The following is a 22,109-nucleotide window of genomic DNA, read 5'->3' as shown; positions in this document are numbered from 1 at the left end:
CAGCCGGAGAGCCCCTAAAACGTGTGTTCGAGTCTCGCCTCTGAAATGCTGGCTGTGTAACCCTGGGCGGGTACCTTTATGAGCCTCCCTCCATCCCCCCTTCCTGAAAGTGGAAGTGCTTGGCTCCATAACAGAGGGAGTGACCAAGAGTGGGGATGACTAATTTGCGCAAAGCCGTCCCCACTCGTGGCCACACCAGACCCGGTGTTTCTGCTACTGAGCAAGAAGTCATTGATGCTCTCTTCCTGACATTATTATTATTTTAATAGGATTCCTTGGATGATGACTCGTGAGTCCCACAAATCCGCACCAGGGTTCACGTCCGATGGAGAAGACTGCGAGGTGGGAAGTTGCGTTCAGGACCTACACTCACTCCCCCCTACCCAGAACAGACTGATTACCTGGGGGGCGGGGCGGGGCGGAGAGAGGAGGGGGAGTAACTGTCAAACCAGTCCTCTTGGCGCCATTATTTAAATAGTACGTGCCACACTCGTTGCTGTGCGTGCCGGGGGCGGGGCTCCAAACGCATTGGGCGGGTTCGGGGGGGGGGGGGGAAAAGAGAAGGGGCGGTGACAAGGGCGGGACCAGGCTAGGGGAGGGAGCGGGACTAGCCGCGGCCCCCGGCGGGGTTCATTGCGCTTGCGCTGACAGTCGCAAGATGGCGGACAGTGCGGAACTAAAGGTAAAGCGCAGCTCGAATTCACTTCTAATATTCGGCCGCGGAGACGGCGCTGCGTGTGCCAGGGGAAAGGGGGCTAAGCCCCGGGGGCCGTCCGAAACCGGCATATCTGAGCCTGGAGTTGGGGAGCTGGGCGGGCTCGGGTCTGGAGGAGGGGGCCGGGTAGATGCGGGCCGCGGGCCCCGGGCTGCTCGGGGGCGCTGACGGGTCCGGTCCCCGGCGTGTTATTGTTGTGGGCGCCTCGGGCGGGGGTGGCCGAGGAAGGAGGCGGGCAGACGGAGAGCGGGGTGCGGAGGCGTCGGAGGGGGGGAGCTCGGCCGCGGCGCTGACGGCCTTCTCTTCCCCTCCTCCCCCCTGCTCCCGGGCGCCCGGGGTTCGGGGGCGGCGAGTTCGGCGGGGGTGGGTGCGGGTTTGGGGAAGCTCCCCGCCGCTTCCTCTTCCTCCTTCCCAGCCCCGGGCTCCTGTCAGGGGCTCGGCTCCGGCCCCTCTCCCCTCCCCCGGGGAACTTGTCTCCGGCCGCCCCGCCCCTCTCCTCGCCTCCCCCTCAGCCCGGGACGCGGATCTCCCCGGATCCCCCCGGCCCGGCTGCTGCCGGAGGAGGCGCCTCGCTCGGCCCCCTCGGATGCGGGGAAGCGTGGTGCGTGGGGGAAAAGGAGATCCTCCAGCAAAGTTTAGCGAGCGCCAGGGCCCGCGCCTCCCGCCCCTTCCCTTCCTCCCTGGGGCCGGGGATTCCTGCCTGCTGCGGGCGAGCCCCCTGCTAAGGGTGCCTGCCTCTGGCGGTGGGGGGAAACGGCGATGCGACACCCCTCCATCCTCCCCCGCCCCCCAGTCCCACGCGTGGTTTTCAGGGCGAGGTCAGCCTTTGGGGCGTGGGGGTCTGCGCCCACCATGATGGCGATGCTCTTGCTGGATGGAGGTGAATGGTCGGTGTTTATATCCCGGGTTGCCTTTTGTTTGTTGGGGACATCTTGCTGGCCATGTTGGTTGGAACGAGCTCCTCTCCTCCTCCCCTCGCCAACCCCCTAGTCAACAGCGCCTCCTCCGCGCTCCCCCTCCCACCTGTGTCAATTTCTCCAGCTGCGCGAAATGAAAGGCGAAAGCTTGACTTTTTCACGTCATTATTTTCCCGATAGACCTCCCCACTCTTCTACTTCTTTACCTGACGATTACTTCTGCACAGCAGCGAATACAATGCTGCACGAGGCGGGTGGAAGGGGGTAGGTAGGTAGGTAGGTGGTGAGTAACAGGCTCCTGATTGGATTTGGATATATGCGGTTCTGCTTGAATAATTATGTTTTAATAGCTAGCCTTATTTAAGTTACAGGTCTGTATTTTGAGGCGTCGAACCGGATACTCCCTTTTCACAAGTGGCTTTGCGTATGCAAACCAAGTAGCCGGCACTCTCCCCGTTCGAGGAGGGGGCTGACAATGAATTAATATTGGGATGTGTAAATGGTAAAATCTTTGGTGGAAGCCTTATTTAGAATAATTGATAGGGTGAATTCCAGTGTGAGGTGAGAGATTAAGGTGTTACACTTAGGTTTTTCTTATAAAATTAAGCTTAAAAAAGTCAAATCTTGTATTTGTGTGTTTTTTTCCCCTGAGCAAAACACTTGCTAGAATATATTTCCCACCCCCCTCCCCAAATTACTTGTCAGCATAAAACTTCCAAGTATATATCGAGACTTTAGCCTTGAGTGGTCATTACATTAGCCTTGAGTTTATTTCTGATTTTACATTTATTTGAAAATATCTGAATTAGTGAATGCTTTGTGCTTTCAAACTAGGGGAAATTTGTGTAATGGGAACAACTAAAAAGACTAATCAGAAAGTCTTGGGAATTTGATGGAAAACTTCCACTGTAAAAACTATACTTGAGACCAAATTCGCAGAAATTTTTCTATAGGTTTACACACTTGAAAATATAGTCAGGTTGCTCTGATCTTTGCTTTCTATTCATCATTTGGAAACCCTTTTGAATGTTGGCTAATGAGTTCTTTTATACATGGATCACAGAATAAAGCAGGAAAGCTTGTGCTCTATATTGTCACCCTTGATGCTGTCCTAAGAAGCTAGTATGGGAAGCACATGCTGGGGAGGTTTCCTTCTTTGTTCTTTCACATTTTAAGAAAATGCCTTTGGGGATAGAGCAGATCCCTGGTGTGATTCCTGTTAAGTAAAATCTCTATTTACAAAAATGAACCGGTATTAGATTGAAGCTAAATACCTGAAAAGGAACTGTCATTTCCACACCAGAAAAAGTAAGGTATAAAATCTCTCTACAATCTCAGATACAAATTTCAGATTCATTTTGTGCAAAGGAATTGTTGATGCCATGACACCTTTATTGTTTAATTTTAAGGAATTGTTAGGATAAACTATTTTGTCATTGTGAGAAATACAGGAGCCTTAAAAGTTGTAAATGCTTAATTGATGTAAATCACATAAACAAATCATGTTAATATTTGATTATAGTTTAATTTGTTGACATTTTGGGGACTGTCCAACCATGGTGTTCCCTTTAACTTAAAGATTTCTGTGAATTGAAATTTAAACTATTTTTAGAAGAAATCTTGATTTCTTTTTAATGCTTCAGTTTTAAAAAATTTTCTGATATTCTGTTTTTTGGGAAGGTGCGATTAAATTTATGGCTTTCTGTGATGTCAAGGGACTTTTTTGGAATTCTGAGCAAAAATACTTTCTTAACAGAGTTCAAAACCTAAGTAGGTTTTGTACCCAATTCCTTAGCTCACAAACCTACTGTGGCTTTTGCTCTTGTCTATACTTGTGGATATTTTTTCACCCTTCTCTTTTCTTTGACCTCTTTTAAACTTATAATGGACTTAAAAGATCAAATGGTTAAACCTGACAGATCTGCATCAAGATCTATATTGCCATCAATATCAGTATAATATAAACTACAACACTTCAGGATATTGCCAATAAAAATTAGATTGCAAATTGTACCACACATCAAAATGAATCTTGTCTTCACATTTGTTCATAAAAGGTTCAGTCTTTTATTAGAGGTCACCCATAAAAGATACTTGCAAAAATGTGGGGGGAGTAAGAATTTTATTATACAGACTCTTAGATCAGGAGGTTATAAGGGCCAGATCATTTTGGCAGTTAATAATCTGACAGCTTCATGTATCTCTACTTTGTACTTTAAAAATATTTGTACAGATGTTTTCAACATTAAAACTCAAACCAAATAGTATTACTACTTTAACTCAAGAAAAGCAGTGGGAAAGGCAAGGCTTAATGATGTTTTTTAAAGGATAGAAGAATGTATGCATTTGGTGACAAAATTAGAGAATCTTTTCAGGATGACCTAGGAGTATGAGTAAATTCTGTTGCTCAAATTCTTTTAAAGTAGTGACCACTTAATTTTAATCTTTGTGGTTTTTAACTTACTTGCTGTTATTTTAGCTAGAAACATGCATGTACATCTGACAATATTCATGGTTTTTATTTAAATTTTCATAACTTGCTTTTAAGTACCGCATTTTGACAATTTTTATTCTGTCATTAAGAACAATATTTTAAAACAATGTCTCAAAATACTTCACTTTTCAAGTATTTCACATAATTCTTTTGAAATACCTCTTTTACTTTCCTCCCACTTTCTCCTCCTTAGTGATTGTATTGTCTTTCTCTTCAATGAGACTCTTGTAATCCCTGTTGATTTCAGTAGTGCTTAGTGCTGGGTCCATAGCTGATTAACCTTGGGCTTCTGCTGGTGAACTCCATCAACATGCTGCTCCAGGGTTTCTTGCTGAAGCTTTTGAAAGTTCAGGGTAATTGTACCCTTTCTTGCTGGTAGCTAGGGATAAAAATAAAGTGGGCCTGGTTAAAGTAGGAATTAGAAAGAATTATTGAGACCCCAGATTTGAGAAAGTCTATGCTGGGATATAATTTTTTTAAACTTGCATTTTGCTTCTTCATGATAGTAGCTTATATTTCTTTAACTTTGCTATATATTATCCTGTTTGATCCGAAGAACAAACTTGTGACACTGATTGAACAAGTTATTACTCCTTGTTATTACAAATGAGGAAACTGAGATACAGGAAGTTTTGTGACTTGCCCAAGATCCCAAGATAGCCATCTCCTTTCCTGTACTGTTGCAACATATACCAAAATTGGTCTCTCTGCCTCTAAACCATCCTTCTTTTCCCTAAGGTTCCCAAAGTGAGTGATAATGCTCCCTTGGGGGGGTTCTGGAATGATCCAGGGAGCCAGTAGTAATCTCGGATGCAATTGGAGGGCATTGAATAAAAATAAGGGGGCAGTGGAAGCATAAAGAAAGTGTATAAGAAAATTTTGAAAAACTGTTCATACATGTTTCATCTGTTGTGTTACAGAGTGATAACATTATCTTCCAGAAAACCACACAAAATGCAAGTTATAACTGATCAGTGGTCAAGTTCCCTGACAGGTCTTAACAAGCAAGTGTTGGCAGGCAAACATGTTGTGAATTGGCAGGAAAATGTTTGTGTAATGACCTGTTTACAATATGATACTACACGGTTACACGACACAATATTGCATCATCAAAATTTCAGTGCAGAAAAAACCTCAAATTTACAATAAATTATTAAATTTAAAATGCATCATTTTTTAAAAAATTACATTTTTTGAAATGATGCCAATTTCAAAAAAAAACATTAAAGGATTTGAGAAAATAGATTTCTAGAGGGGTGCTGAATAATTTTTTTTTTAAAGGAGGTATTAGACAGAATAAGTTTGGGAATCTCTGCTTTGTACTATACTCAGTAGATTGGTGGCATAGTGGGTAGAGGGCTAGGCCTGGAGTGAGGAAGTCCTGATTTCAAATTTGACCTCAGACACTCTGCTTTAATTTCTTCAAATGTAAAATGGGATAATAATAGCATCTGTTTTTCAGGCTTATTATTAAGATCAGATGAGAGAATATTTGTAAGGCACTTAGCACAATGCTTATTAAATCTTTGTTCCTTTTCTCTTCCAGTCACCCCCTTCCCCTAATAATGAACTAATTTTTCTAATGAACCACTATGATCAATTCATTCACCTCCTCAAATACTGCCAGTGAGTCTGCCAAACTCCTTAATCTGACTTTCAAGACCCCTCCAATCTGCCTCCCTATCTGAGGATTTTAGTAGGATAGAAGCTCCCTGTGAATCAGTAGTGTAATATGACAGTAAAAAAAGTTAATGTGACCACTTTTTGAATGGACCATGAGCTAAGCATGGTTTTTACATTTTTATATACAAGAAAACTTTTTTCCCTCTCAGGCTGTACAAAATTGGCAGCAGCAGGCCAAAATGACCTATACTTTGCTGACCCCTCTGTTCTTAGCCATAGAAGGCAAAACTATGAATAAATGTGTAAAAGTTGCAAAAGTGGAAGGGGCTGCCTTAATGGGCAGGAGTAACTGGTGGTCATTTACAATCTGAAAGCCAAGTCTTCATGACCATTTATTAGGTATTGTAGTAGGAATTTAGTTATGATTTGGACTTGATGGCTGCTGAGCCTTCTGTAGCCCCAAAAGTTGGTGATTCTTCTGATTGTCCAGGCTTCTTTTCTGTTCTTTCTACTGTACCCCACACTAATTTCCAAAACACAAAACCTCTTTCAAACAATGGGCCTCCCTACCATGAAATAACACCTAAGCAACCATAGTGTCATAGGACATGAAGCCAAAAAGGGACTTTAGATAATAGAGTTCAGGACTTCTTGACCTTCAACTTTAAATACATATACACACACACAACTGTATTTCAGTATAATTGATTCCTTTTGTAGTTCTATGTATTTATTTTATGTATTTAAAAATATTAGCCTGAGAAGGGTTTAACAGATTATGAAAGTGTTTTCATGACACAAAAAGGCTAAAAACCCCTAATATTGTTTAGCTCTTTCATTTTATAGATAAAGAAACAAAAGCCCAGAAATGTGAAGAAGCAGAGGTGGGATTCTTTGACATTCATTATCCCACTTTTTAGTATTTAATAAGATCCTGAATAATAGCTGTAGGGACAAAAAAACCCTAACAATTTCTAGTCTTCTCATTGGACAGGCATGCTATATACTCGTTACATTATAGCAATGAAATAGCCTTAAATCCCTATCTTGGCCCAGTGACTCAAATCAGGGTTAAAAAAAAAACAAACCTATCTGTTTAAAAAGAATATTTAATGCATTACCTTCCAGAGTTTTTTTTTTTTGGGGGGGGGGGTTAACTTTCATGGCTTTGGTTAATTTTTAGAAGTACAGTAATCTGTCCTTCTGGTTTGATTTTTTCCCCCTGAGGTTAGAAGCTAGTTGTGTGTGTGTGTGTGTGTGTGCTAGTTGTGCGTGTGACCACACATACATACACATGTACACATACAAGTCTGGATGGGTTGAAGTAAAGAAGAGTTAATGTTGGTGCAGCCAATACAGAATTTGCGATACAAATGGAATTTTTGTGGGCCCAGTGACTTTAAAACTGATTAAAAGATGGCTTTAAAATATATGTACTTTGGTAGAAATATTGTAATGTAACTTATTTTTGAGCCTTTAGGGGTGCAAAAAAGCTGGAACCATGAATAGAAGTGGTGGTGTAAGTGGCATAAACAGTGCTTTCTAATTGCCAAAGCCATTACAGACATTTCTTGAGCTGTCTTCACAAGAAAGGCCATGTAAATTTATAAACAGTAATCAGATTTTTCCTTTTTTTACATACATGTCTCATTTTAGGAGACTCAGTGAGACTTTTTTGGGAAGTATAGTGGGTGAATATTTTCATTAGATGAAACATTCTTGGTGAAACTTAAGAATTTTCTTTAACTCTTGTTTTGCATATGGTGGTTTAATATTATTTCCACTACCGCTAAATAACCCTGAGATTTTAAAAATTATGAAGAAAAGCAATAATTCAGAAGGTAAAGATAAAATTCCTTTATAGATATCATTTGTATATACTTGACAGATTAAAAGAAAATTATAAAATTGGGGGTAACTAGGTGGTACAGTGAATAAAGCAGCAGCTGTGAAGTCAGGAGGACCTGAGTTCAAATTTTGCCTCAGACACTTAACACTAGTTGTGTGACCTTGGCCAAGTCACTTAACCCCAATTGTCCTGCCTTCCACCTCCAAAAAAGACCCAAAAAGTTATAAAATAGGCTTATTTAGTTTATGTTTACTTTGGAAAATTATTAAGTCAGGCATAGATAGCAAGGTGTTTGTTTACTGTGTTTTATATCAATTGGTCAGTAAGCATTTATGAAATGCTTACTAAAGAAGTGAAAAAAAAATTAGATGGTCTGCTCTCAAGGAACTTACCGTGTTTCCCCAATAATAAGACACTGTCTTATTAATTTTTTTGGAAAGAAAAACACCAGAAGGCTTATTTTCAGGGGAGGGCTTATGTTGTCCTGCCTCAGCTCTCCTCCGCGGCACTGCTCTCAATGGCGCCAGCAAGCAAATCACTGGGGAAGAACAGGATGACATGCTCACTGCTGCAGCTCTGATTGGATGCAGCTCTGAGCGCGGGCGTGTGTTTGGGGGGGGGGGGGCGGGGACGGGGACGGTGCTTACAGAGGGTACCGTAATGTAGCGTGGAGCGCAGGGGATCACCTTCACTACAGTAGCAATCTCGATAGGGCTTATTTTTGGGGGAGGGCTTATTTTAGAGGAATCTTACACAGTAAGGGGAGGGCTTATTATGGGGGAAACACGGTATGTTCTATAGCAGACAACAGGTGTGTATAAAATATATATACAAAACAGATGTAGATGGTCCTCTTAAGAATGTGCGCTCAGAATTGAAAAAAAAAAGCATTTAAGTACTCAGTCATAAAAGATGTTCTTTTTTATTCATGTGGAAGAAATTAAAGCTTGATGAAACTTCATTAAAAATTAGCTAAACTTTAATTTAAAAATATACTTTAAAAATGAGACACTGCCTTTTTTTAAGGGAGGTGGTGGTGGTGGGGTGTAATAGAAGTTCTTAGCCTTTTTTTTTTTTAATATCCTATATGCCTTTGGCAATCTGTTGAAGCCTATGGACTCATCAAAATAATGTTAAATGCACAAAGTGAAATACATAGAACTGCAAAGAAAGCAAGTTATATTGAAATACAGTTAATCAGAATATTTTAAAAATGAGTTCATGACCCCCCAGGTTAAGAACCTGAGTTGATTGGATACATTTTGTATTCACACCTATCTAGAAAACAAAATTAATCTATGGTAATTTTAGTGGGGAGGCACTAGCCCCTGGGGTGGATGGTATCTGGAAACACCTCCCCATAACAAGTGGCATTTGATCTAAGCTTTAAAGGAAAAGAGGGATTTTTTTTCATGAAGACCATAATTCCATATTATCCATGTTGCAACCCCCCCCCCCAAAAAAAAAAAAAACAAGCAAAAAACAAAGCGGAAAAAAGTTATGTTTCAATCTGCACTCAGAGTTCATTAGGTCTCTCTCTCTCTGGAAATCGATAGCTTCTTTCATCATGGGTCCTTTGGAATTATATCATTGTCTTGATTCAGTTGTCTTGTGAAAACTAAATCTTTCACAATTGATCTGTGTTACAATATTGTTACTGTGTCCGATACTCTCCTGGTTTCTGCTCAGTATCTAGATGTATCTTCCCAGGTTTTTCCAAAACTGTTCTTTTGTCATTTCTTTGCATGATAGTGTTTCATCACAATCATATACCACAACTTGTTCAGCCATTCCCCAGCTGATGGGTATCCCCCCAATTTCCAATTCTTTACCACTAAGAGCTGCTATAAAAATTTTTGTGCATCTAGGTGGAAGGAAGGATTCCATGAGTCAGAGCTGATGAGCCTAGGGCACGATTACCTTTGCAAAGGTATTAAGATGAGAGATGATGTAATGTTCTGTCCAGTTGAGGTAGACCACATAAGTGCAGTAAGTCAGTATGGAAAGTTAAAAGGGGAGCCAGGTTGTGAAATGCCAAACAAAAGGAGTTTATTTGTATTTGGTCCTAGAGAAAATAAGGAACACTACAGTTTTTTGTAGCTGTGTGGAGGATGCATTGGAAAAGAGAGAGACTGGAAACAGGGAAACCAATTTGGAGGTGGCAAATCTAGTCCCACAGAAAGGTGATCTGAGCTAGGGTGGTAGTCATTTGAGTGGAGAGAATTGGCTAAATCCAAGTTGTATTGGAAAAAGACAGGGCAAATAAATGGATACGTGGCATGTATATAAATTTGGAAATTACTTTTTACCTCTCTGTTCTTCTATTTCTCATCTCTGTGACTTGGCTGTTTTCCATGATTGAAATTTTCTTCCTCCTCTGTCTCATAGAATCCTTCTCTTCTAGCTATTTGCCAATAGATAAATGGTAAAAGAACATAAAAGGGCAGTTTTCAAAGGAAGAAATTCTAACTGTGGATAGCCATATGAAAAATGCTCCAAATCACTAATAACTAGAGAAATGCAAATTAAGGAAAGGAGCATTTTGGTTCTACCTCACACCCATCAGATAGGCAAAGATGGTGGACTCTTTTGATCTAGTGACTCTGTCTTTCCTCCTGTTTCTTGAATAAGATATTTCATCTCCTCACATTACCCCCCTCCCAACCCCCAGCATTTTCCAGCTTCCTTGGCTTCATTCAAGTCTCAGCCAAAGTCCTGTATTCTGCAAGAAGCCTTTTCCAGTCCTTAATTTTAGTGCCTTTCCTCTGAGATTATCCCCAGTTTATCCTGTATATACATAATTGTTTGCATGTTGCCTCCCCCAGTTAGACTGTGAACTTCTTAAGAGCAAAGACTTTTTTTTTTGCACCTACATCCCCAGTGCTAGCACATAGTAAGTGCTTAAAGCTAACTGACAAATGTTGTAGGGTCTTGAGAAAATAGGTATAATAATGCACTGTTGGTGGACCTGTTAATTGGTCCAGCCATTCTGAAAAGCAATTTGGAACTATGCCCCAAAAGTCACTAAACTGTGCATACTCTTCCACTAACTAGGTCTATACCCCAAAGAGATTAAAAAAAAAAAGAAAAGGACCTATATGTACAAAAATATTTCTAGTAGTGTTTCTTATAGTAGCAAAAAACGACAGGAAATGAAAATGTCCACCTATGGAAGGATGGGCTAAATAACTTACCCAAATGAATGGAATGGATTATTATGTCCTAAGAGATGACAAAAGGGATTGTTTCACAGAAAACTTTGAAGACCTGTATGAGTTGATGCAAAGTGAAATGAGCAGAACCAAGTAAAATAATTTCTACACTCGCATCATTATTACAAAGAAAAACTTTGAAAGATTTAAGAACTATCATTGCTATAACAAACCTTAATTCCAGAGGATCAAAGATGAAGCATGCTACCTACCTCCTGACATAGAGATGAGAGACCCTAAAGTCAGAATGATACATAGCCAGTGAGGAATTTGTTTGACTCTGTATGCTTGTTATGGGGTTCATTTTATCTGTTTGTTCAATTAGGTGGAAAGAAAGGGAGAGAAAATAAATACTTGTTATTTGGGGGAGGGGGAAGGAAATAAAGAAAGAACATCTTTGGAAGTGGGGGAAAACAAAATACCTCTAGCTCTTGCTTCAAGAACTTGAACAGCATCTATGTTTAGACTTTCCTAATTCCCTAGCTACTTTGTATTTATTTTGTATTTTACATGCTTATATATTTGTGTTTCCTTAGATAAAGTATAAGTTCATTGAGAGGAAGGATAGTTTTATTCTTTGCATGGGGGGTGGGGGTGGAGTAGAATAAACAGCTTTACAGAAAAAACTGGAATCTAAGATGAACCAAGAATGATAAGGATTCTGAGAGGTAAAGGTGTGATGAGAGGGAGTATATTCCAGATGAAAGAAGGCTTGTGCAATTTATGGAATTCTAGAAAACAGCTAGAGGCTAGTTTGACTACATGCATTTAAAGCATGTGACTGGGAATAGAAGGATAAAAGTTGAGAATGGAGCCATATTATGAAGGGCCTTAAGAACCAGGGTGAGAATTTTATATTTTAACCAGGAAGCAAGCAATAGAAAGGCTTTGAAGTGTTTTGACCAAAGCGGTGATATGGTTAATCCTTTGTCACAGAATGTGCAAACTTTCTAATTGTGTCTCCTAGCAATAAAACATTTTGAGCACAGGCTCCAAATATGTATGTGTACATTTATTTATAAATTATTTATATGTAATACTGTACTAATAATTGTGGACATTTTAAAACTTAAGCAAAAATAGATGTTAAAGGATAAGATAATCCTAGAGTCAATAGGGAATCACTGGAATCAGTAGGGAAGCAACATGGACAAACATTGCTTTAGGAAATTCATTTTTGGCAGCCATATGGAGGATGTATTACATTGGGAGCCTATTGCAGTAGTCCAGGCAAGAGTTAATGATGAAGGACTCAACTAAGGTGCTGGCTGTGTAAGTATAGGGAAGGGATGTGGAGATAGAAAAGACAAGATTTAGCAGCTGATTTCAATCTCTGGGTTGAGGAGATAGAAGGTGTTGTGAACAAAATGAATGTTGTGAACAAAAGTGGCTTATGGGAAAAAAGAAATTAGGACTATAGCACTCAAAAGTTTTATCAGTGACAAAGAATGGAACCTAATAGCAATAGAAACACAGTTTTATACATATTAAATGGTTAAGAAATATATTATTACTATAATAAATAGTGTTGGCAGGCCCTCAGGCTGGCAGAGTCAAAGTCAACTTGAGAGCAAGAGTAGAAGGCTCTGGGTTGGGGGAGGGGTGTGTGTGTTAGGCCTACCTTTCCTCCTACATCTCCTACTGCACCAGAAGATACATGTTAAATATGGCACTTTACCTTGATAAAGACCTAAAGTTTGCTCATTGAAGTGGGCATGGGAAGTGTTTTTACCTTGTGAGTTATTGTAAAATGGTACAGCTATTTCTTGAGGAGGAAATCCTACAAATGCAAATATGAAAATCACACACAAATTATTTCCTACTATATCAATTGGGTTAGAACAAATTTAGGTTTTCAAAACAAACCTTATAGTAGAAATTACTGTCATTTTTTAAAATAAAAAATTAATGTTAACAGGTAGTGGGTTTATTCTTACTTTTGAATGAATAAAATTACTTTTAAAATTGATCAGCTTTAATTTCTAATACAGTTAAATATTGATTAAATATAACCCATGTAAAGAAAAACTCAATTTTTTAGAATATAAAGGGGTCCTGAAACCAAAAGGATTAGATTGAAGAGAGAGACTGAAAGCTGACAGCCTTGTCACTGTAGGAAAGGTCTAGTTCTAATTTGAGGTCTGGTTAACTCACTGAATGAATAACTGAATAGGTACCTTACCCTTCTGACCCTCAGTTTTCTCAGTTGTAAGACTTTTTCTCTCCCAATTAATAGGCGTTTATTTTCTCTCCTTCCTTCCCTTTCCCCGTTGAAAAAAAGAAAAACAGATCCTTGTAAAAAAAATATGCATAACCAAGCAAAAGAAATTTCTACTTTGGCTGTGTCCAAAATTAGCTCTTGTTCTGAATCTTTTCAGGAGGTGGATAGCATGTATCATCATTAGTCCCCTGGAATTTTCATTGCATTGATTGAGTACTTAAACCTTTCAGATTTGTTTGTCTTTACACTATTGCTATTCTTGTATAAGTTGTTTTGATTCTGCTTACTTTATTCTTCAACAGTACGACTTGGCAGTTAGGTGACACAATGGATAGAGACTTGGACCTGGAGTGAGGAAGATCTGAGTTCGGATTTGGCACAGACATTTAGTAGCAGTGTGATTCTGGAGCAAGTCACTTGACTTATGTTTGCCTCAGTTTCCTTAACTATAAAATTAGGATAATAATAGCATCTACTTCCCAGGGTCTGGAGTAAAGAGACACTTTTTCTAAAGCACTTAGCATAGTGCCTGACACATACTAGGCACCATGTAAATGCATATTCCCTCCTTCATAACAATTTTCCCAGGTTTCTTTGAGACTATCTCTTTCATCATTTCTTTTGACCATTTAATAAATGTTTAAATTGAATGGAATTAATTAAACTTTTTATTTTCCTAGATAGCAAGGGATGAAACAGCATAAATCATAAATTCAGAGATGTACCTGACTTAATTTTTATAATAATTCACACTAACGTTATGTTTTTCCTGCATTAACTTGGTGAGGTAGGGGGTAAAAATATTATTGCCATTTTACAAATGGAAAAATTGATGGCCAGAGATGTTAATAGATTTGCTAATGGTTCTACTGGTTAAGTGTCAAAATGGAATTTGTATCCCTTTCTTCTGACTTGAAGTCCAGGGCTCTTTCTACTTCACCAGTTTAATTCCCATTAAATTTGGGAGAAGGAAAATAAGGTAGAAGGCAAATTAGTCATTTTAATTTCTTGGTAGTAGCTCTTGCTTAAATATCATAACTTAAGAAGGGGACCCACAGATCTTGAGGACACCACTATCTTTTCAGTCATCCAGGCTCACAACTATACTCAATCCTTGACCTTTATCTTTTCTCCCAACCTGATGTCCAATCAGCAGCCAATTTTGTTGATTCTCTCTCTAAAATGTCTCCATCATCTATCCTTATTCAGACCTTGATAGCCTCCTAAGTGGTCTCTCTGTCTCCAGGCTTTCCCCTCTTCAATTATTCTTCCACACAGGTGTCAAACTGATATTCCTAAAGCACAAATTTGACAGTGTCACTCACCTGCATAAAAAGCTTCAGTGGTATTTCAAGCCTCACATTCTTGCTGCAGTCTACCTTGTATTTCTATATAGTTCTTTCCTTCATTCACACTACATTCTACCCAAACAGGTCTTCTTGCTATTCCCTGAATATGGCATTCCATCTCCCATCTTTGTGCCTTTGCACACTGCCTGTCTACTGTACGTAAAATGAACTCCCTCCTTTCCTCTGCCCTGCAGGATCTATATGGTTTTTTGTTTTGTACTCATACATTATAGGGTAGTGCCTGGCTATAGTAAGAGTTAAATGTTTTTTTGAATTAAATTCAATTTCCCCCATTTTACCAGTGAGGAAACAGAGGCCCATATTTAATATAAAGGGGTTTGGATATGTGTGCGTATGTGTGTATGTGTATGTATTTACCATGCAAATGCAAGTTATATGTACTCCTTGTATAATCGTCTTAGAGATTATATGTCTTCACAGCAGGAAGTGATAAATTCCATTCAGAATAATTAAAGAATGTACAAAATATCGAGGAGCCTGTCTACCAAGACACACAGTAACTGTGAATACAACTACAAAACACTCATAACAGAAAGACAGATCTAGATAATTAGAAGTATATTAATTGCTTATGGTCAGACTGTTCTAATATAATAAGAAAGATACTTAAATTGACTTCAGTGCCATATCAAAATACCAAAGAATTACTTCCTAGAACTAGGACTAGATAAAATAATAACAATTCTTCTGGAGTAACAAAAGGGCACAAATCTGAAAGAAAATAATAAAAAAAAGTTGGGTAGGATGGGGACCTAGCAGTTACCAAGTCTCAGACTATACCACAAATCATCAAAACTATTTGATACTGATTAAAAAATAGGGATTGACCAGTGGAACAGATTAAGTACCCAACAGACAGAAGCAAATTACATAGTGACATATGATTCAGTAAACCCAGAGATCCCCCATTACTGGGTAAAGGATTCATTATTTGAAAAAAACTGCTGGGAAATCTGGAAAGCAATTTGGAAGAAATTAGGTATAGATAAACACCTCACAACATTTTCCAAGGTAAGTTCTAAATAGATATGACTTGATTTAAAAAGTCACATAATAAACATATTAATAGCATGAGGAAAGAAATACCTTTTGCATCTTAGGATGGGGAGGAAGTCATGACCAAGGGGTAGATAGGATCACAAAAGAGAAAATGGACAATTTTGATGACATAAAAAGCTTTTTTGCAAACCAAACCTGTTAGGAGAGAAACAGTTAAATGGGTCAAAAAATATTTGCAACAGAGGTATCACATTCAAGATATATCATTGTTTCTTTAAGAACAAGAGCCATTCTTAAGTGACTAGATTGTGCAGTGAATAGAATGCTGGATCTGGAATCAGGAAGGCCTGAATTCCAATAAGGCCTTTGTCTGCCTAAGTTTCCTCAGAAAATGGGGATAATAATAGCACCTGCCTCCCCACAAGATTTCTATGAGGATCAAATGAGATTATATATGTAAAACATTTTGCACAGTGCCAAGTGCATGTTGTTCTTCAGACATTTCTGTTGTGTCCAACTCTTTGTGACCCCACGTGGTATTTTCTTGCTATAGTCATTTGCTGTTTCCTTCTTCAGCTCATTTTACAAATGAGGAAACTGGGGCAAATAGGGTGAAGTGACTTGCCTGAGGTCATATAGTTGGTACAAGTCTGAGGCTAGATTTGAACTCGACCTTCCTGACTGCAGGTCTGGTGCTCTATCCACTTCAGCTAGCTTTCTGGTACATAGTAGGCACTTAATAAGTGCTTATTGATTGACATATAAATCCTAGCCATCATCATCGTTATTTTTATTATCCAACAAATAAGTAGTCAAAAGGATACGAACCTGCAGTTCTCAAAGGAAGAAATTTATGCTTTCAACAATCATATAAAAATGCTCCAATCTCTAATATTAAATATAAATTAAAACTCTGAGGTTCTACTTCACACCCACCAAATTGGTAAGAAAAGTGACAGTTGTTGGAATGGCTTCAATAAAACAACTGATTTACCCAAAAAATCAGAGTTGTAAGATGTTTGTGTTCTTGGATCCAGTACTATCACCACCAGTTCTATTGCCCCCAAAGAGATAAGAGAAAGAGGAAAAGGACACAAAGGATGAAGATATTTTAGAAGCTCTTTGTTATAGCAGAGAATTAGAAATTGAGTAGGGTTGCCCATCAGTTGGGGAATGGTTGACCAATAAATTGTTTTTTTTTTTTAACATAGTTAAATAATGCAACGTGAGAAAGAATGGGGAAAGTTTTAGAGATACTAAACTATGATCAATGCAATGACCAGCAATGCTTCTAAAAGACTTACAGAAGCATCCTACCCACCTCTGGACAGAGTTGTTGTTATCAAGGTGCAGAACAAAATGGACATTTTCTGATCCTGCTAATGTGGGATTTGTTTTGCTTGACGCTGCATATTTATTATAAGAATTTTTTTTAAATGAGGGAGGTGTAAGATGGGAGTGGATTGGGATTGGGTTGCCAGAAAGAAAAGAAAGTATTTTTTTAACCGTACAGAAGAAAACTGAAGGAAGGCTGGAAGGAAATAGACACAGGCAGAAGAGCTTGGAAAGTTACATGTTGAATTTATTATATACTTAAGAGGAAAAGGAAACTATTTGATAAAGGTTTGCAGTTTCATGTACAGCCCTCTTTTCTACACAACTTTGCATATGAAAAAGCTTGTTTTATTTGGTGTTGAAGTTCAGAATTTTAAAAAATAAGTATATATGTCTTTTAAGGCTCCTTGCTACAGCATTTTTAGACTCTTAACATCTTAGACCTTTATGTTGCTATTAAGGAGGTGAATTAATTCAACTACAATCTACCTTTTTTTTGCTTTTCTCCTCCTTCCCCTTCCCAGCATACGAAGATAGTTCCTTTTCTATCATTTTGGACAGTATTGCTTGCTAATTTCCTTATGCTTGTGCTGTGCTCTATCAAGTGAGTTCTTATTATTCCCCTATATCTTTCCCTTGTGGTTGGTGTGAGCAAAAATAGTAGAGGAAGGAAAAATGAAGCTGGGAAGGTAGTAGGATAAGATCATATAGAAGAACTGTGAATATTATTATATTTTGCTGCCAAAAAGATCCTCGTTCAAAGGTGAAAAACATTTTTATTAATATGGATCTTAGTCCTAGGTGTTCCACTGCCTGAAGCCCTGACTTTAGAATACAGATACCTTTCAGAAATTCAGCCGACTTGGAAATATGATCAGTTAAATCAGTACTTGGAAACTTGGAATTTGTGATTTCACAAACCTGGGTACTCCAGTCATTCTGTGGATGTCCATCCATAATCCATTGTGAATAATCTCCAAATCATAATCCATGCCCACCTTCTCCTCTGGTCTTACTTCCTTTGAATCTTCCACACTTCAGTGACTTGGTTGGAGGTAACTGTGTGTTTTCACAGTCTGTCACTATAGTACAGAATTTTTTTAAAAGCTTCTGCCATTTTGAAAGAACTCCAGGCATCTAGCTGATTGTCTTCTTTCTGAGGACCAACATAGCTAAAAGCAGAGGCATATCCTAGCCACTTGTTGATGAATTCTTTGGTCATTGAAATTAGTAAAATTATAAATATATTATTTCAATTATTGTGGCAGCCCATTTCTCCAAATAGCAGGTCTGCTATGCAGAAGTAAAGAATGATTTATTTGTAATTAGTCTGTGGACAGTGCTACTGCCAAAATTTTTGAACTATTCTTTTAAAAGTGCCTTAAATAGTTTCATTTGCAGTAATAATTTACTTAGCCAATCCTTTCTTGAGGTACAAAAGCAAACTTTAAGCTTAGTAAAATTAAATTCTGAATTGGAGACTTTAGTGTATTGTATATTGTTTTCTTGAATCAAAAGCTTTTCCTGAATGGTTGGTTAATGTTAATTAGGTGAGAGTGTTAGCATAATGTGTTTTTAAGTGACTTTTTTTCAAGCAAATTTCTAAAATCTATAGCTTTTTATAATTTTCTAGATTATTTAAAATAGTTAACCTGGTGTTCTTTCATTATTAAAGTATATATATATAATATATAAAGTATATTCAGCTACTCCTGTAGCTGAATAAACTGAAGGAAGAACAGAATTTGAAAAGGTGGGGGTTGGGGTCTGTTGTCTTTTGGTGATTGGGAAACTGAAAACAAATCTGAAGTGTGACCACAATTTAAGGCTGTTCCACCAGTAGGTAAATTAATTACAAATTAAATTATGTTAATTTAAGCTACAAACAGATAAACTCCAGCTTCTGTTATTTGTGGAGCTTAGAATATTTAAGTGAAGAAGTAGATATTCCCTTGTAGGTGGTAAAATGCTTGCTTATTTTTATTTTTTTAAAAACTAGCTTTTCTTTAAATATGTTGACTAGCATTTTTATCCTTGATAAAATGGGAAAAAATCCATCTGAGGTAAAAATTGTGGGAACTGACTAGGTGTCATTTTGACTATTCATTACTGCTCTAGCTCCCTGCTGAGGCTGTTGCTAATGTTCTAGGTACTGTTGGTAAGTGGAAATACTGATAGAGGTAAGAGAGAGGAAACATGTTTAGCACTGTCCATCACAGATTCCTTTGCCATAGTAATAATAGCTAACAATTAAACACATACTACATGCCAGGCACTATGCTAAGCACTTCACAAGTATTAGCAATTTGATCCGTACAGCAACCTGGGAGATAGGTGCTGTTATTTTCCCCCATTTTACATATGAGAAAACTGAGACAAACAGGTTAAGTGACTTGCCCAAGGACACACAGCCAGTAAGATACTAAAGCTGTATTTGAACTCATGTCTTCCTATATCCCAATGTCTGGAACATTGTAAACAGTTAATAAATGCTTGAGTCAGTTGAATGACTGACTGGAGTGTATATAAATGTTAATTCTTAAGTAGAAGACAGTATGCACCTTCTGACTCCCTGCATTTGCCCAGGTTGGTTCCTAGCCTGGCACACAGTCTTTCTCTGCTCCTTAGGATGCATTTCTTTTCCAAGAGTTGGTCCATCTGCTTCCTCCTGCAAGATAACTTTCCTGGTTGTCTGCTCCCAAATTTCTTAATAAATATATGTACACACATTGTTTCCTCCTATAAAATATAAGCTTGTTTTGGGGATTGGGTTGTGTATGGTCACATTGTCATTATTGTCTTTGTTTCTGTAGCATAGTATTTGACATATAATGGTTTCTTAATAAATGTTTATTGATTGATTGGTAGTCTGTGGGAAATAGATAAATTAGAATTTAACTTGAGTTCTTATAAAGGGGTTGTATTTTTAGCTGAAACTGTATGAGGCAAATGGAAATAGTTCTAGAATTTGAGTTAATATACTTCAGTTATCCTAATTTTCCCATTAGAGAAGTTAAGATTTGATTGTGATGTGTACAAGGTCACACTGTTAGTGGCAAAGCCAGAACCTGAGACCAGGCTATTTGATTGGCAGTACAGCACTTTTCTTACCAAGGTGTGCGATACCCTTTCTGTGGTAGGAGTTTAAAGGGGAGACAGATCATTTTTGAGTAGGGTGATTCTGGGAAAGCTTAATGGAGTAGAAGATTACATTTGATCTGTGTCTTAAAGAGTGGATAGTGATGTGTGACAGATTTTATTCTGCTCGAATCAACAAGGGCTCAGAGGTTGGGGAGTGCAAAGCCTTAGGGTGGAAGTGGGGGGAGGGGACCTGTGAATAATCCAGTTTAGCTGGATATATATAGGCAGTAGTAAGAAATAGGGTAGGGTTGGCTAGGCGGCACAGTGTGTAGAGCACCAGCCCTGGAGTCAGGAGGACCTGGGTTCAAATGTGGCCTCAGACACTTAACACAAAAACTAGCCGTGTGACCTTGGGCAAGTCACTTAACCCCAATTACCCTACCTTCCCTCCTCCAAAAAGCAAAAAAACCAAACAAAAGAATAGGGTTGGTGATTTTGTAAACCATACATGCCAAGTGAAGAAGCCTTAGATTTAATTTGGCAGGTGATGAAGATCCTTGAAAACAAATGAGTTGGGAAATGACATGATCAGAATAAACTTTAGGAAGATTAATCAGTCATTATATGTAGGATGGATTGGGAGGGGAAAAAACTACAACTAAGGAGATGAGTTATTGTAATAGTTTCAGATGCATGAACCCAGAGTATTAAGAGAAAGAAAGGAATGGGTGTGAGACACTGTAGCAAGTAAAAGGGCTGCCTCAGTGCTTCTGATGATGGTACATCTGGATGATATACTATGTATTGAGAGTCAGCAGATTAGATGTAAAGAATGGGGGCTGGGTGTTAGAGCCTAAATGCTTGGGGAAAGGGTGGTACCATGAACAAAGATAGAGGAGGAGGAGATTTTGTTTGGGAGATGTTGAGGTTTGGGTTTAGTCTTTGGATTTTTGAGGTGCTGGTGAGACCTCTAAATGTCCTTGAAGACAGTTGAAAATGCCTTACTTTTTTAGTGATGTTGCCTGGAGAAAGAAACTAGGAGTCAACACTCCTTGTTCTATTCCTAGACCATTGAATTTGTGAATTATCTGGTTCTTAGAGAGAATGCTCCATTAGCACATACTTTGAAATTAGGACCATACAGAGAAAATTATCATGGCTCCTACACAAAGATGACTTGAAAGTTCCTGAACTAGGTTACCTTTTTGAGAGAGGCAGCCTGATGAGAGGTGGATTGAATGCTTTTTTGGAAAATTGGGAAGACTTGGGTCCCTGATGATTACTAGATGTGTGACCCTGGGCAAATCGCTTAACACTGAGAGCTTAAAGGCCATTTAAGACTTACCCTCTGTACTATAAACAGTTTGGAGGAAGTTTGAAATGTAGAGATTAGAAATTGTGAAAATTAGTTTTCTAATTGTGGACACAATCATTTTATTCAATTGTTGTGTTACTTAGATACTTGACTTTAAAATTTTCTCTTAACTCGAATCTGTTTCCCACCTTTTATTAGGTTGGCTTATATGAATGTATAATTGCAAAAAACAAAAACAGACCTAGCATATTGAGGCAGCTAGGTGGTACAGAGGATAGAGCATTGACCCTGAAGTCAGGAGGACCTGAGTTGAAATCTGGCTTCAGACATCAGTTGTGTGACCCTGGAAAAGTCACTTAACTCTGGTTGCCTTCTCTCCCTGACTCCCAAAAGGAAAAAAACCTAGCAAATCATTGAATATGGGTTCAAGTTTTTGCTTTGCTGCTTTACTAGTTGTGACTGTGACCAAATTACCCCTCCCTTGGCTTCAGTTTCCTCATCTATAAAATGGAGGTAATAATACTGTCTTTACTTACTTAATTATACTTGCCTATTACCTTCCTCATAGAATTGTTGTGAAGAAGTTGCTTAACTGTATAAATGAATTGTAGATGTTATTAATTACATTGGGGAAAATTGCTTTAAAAATTTTTGTATCTTATTTTTATTGATAGCTTTTGTTTTTAGATTACTTTCATATCTAAATATGCCAGCAAGCATTTATTAAGCACCTGCTATGTGCAGGCATTGTTCATGGTTCTGAGGATACAAAGACAAAAAAAAAATTGAAACATTGCCTTCTCTCAGGGAGCTTATTTCTATCAGACAGACATGTTTCTATATCACTATAGACAGATTACATTTATGCAAAATAACAAGACTTTTTAAATACAGGAGAGAAAAGTAATTGAATCCGGATTTGAATTCTTAGATCTTCCTGACTTCCTCCTCAGTGTTCTATTCCCCTGGGGTCTGAGG

General features: G+C 38.5%; 1 protein-coding gene and 1 non-coding gene across 5 annotated transcripts in view; both read left to right on the top strand.

The window, feature by feature from the left end:
- Positions 1-560: 560 nt before the first annotated feature.
- The window catches only part of PIAS1 (protein inhibitor of activated STAT 1), a 145,725-nt gene continuing 124,176 nt past the window's right edge, over positions 561-22,109 (top strand). For 2 of the 4 annotated variants that reach the window (XM_069098225.1, XM_069098223.1), the window contains exon 1: positions 575-682. Coding sequence is in view for 1 of the 4 variants with exons in the window: in XM_069098222.1 (XP_068954323.1) it covers positions 659-682 (24 nt within the window). In the remaining 3 variants the exon portion in view is untranslated. Of the gene's footprint in view, positions 683-22,109 lie in introns of all 4 variants that reach the window. The other 2 variants (XM_069098222.1, XM_069098224.1) reach the window with 2 other exon arrangements.
- Positions 20,921-21,023, top strand: LOC138169678 (U6 spliceosomal RNA). The gene has a single exon (XR_011170430.1). It is a non-coding gene; the product is annotated as a U6 spliceosomal RNA (small nuclear RNA).

This window comes from Petaurus breviceps, unplaced genomic scaffold, assembly GCF_028583685.1.
Source record: "Petaurus breviceps papuanus isolate PSGF00001 unplaced genomic scaffold, PetGlider_PUasm1.0 37, whole genome shotgun sequence".
Lineage (NCBI taxonomy): Eukaryota > Metazoa > Chordata > Mammalia > Diprotodontia > Petauridae > Petaurus > Petaurus breviceps.
Note: the sequence above shows the minus strand (reverse complement) of the source record. Positions and strands in the feature narration are given on the sequence as shown.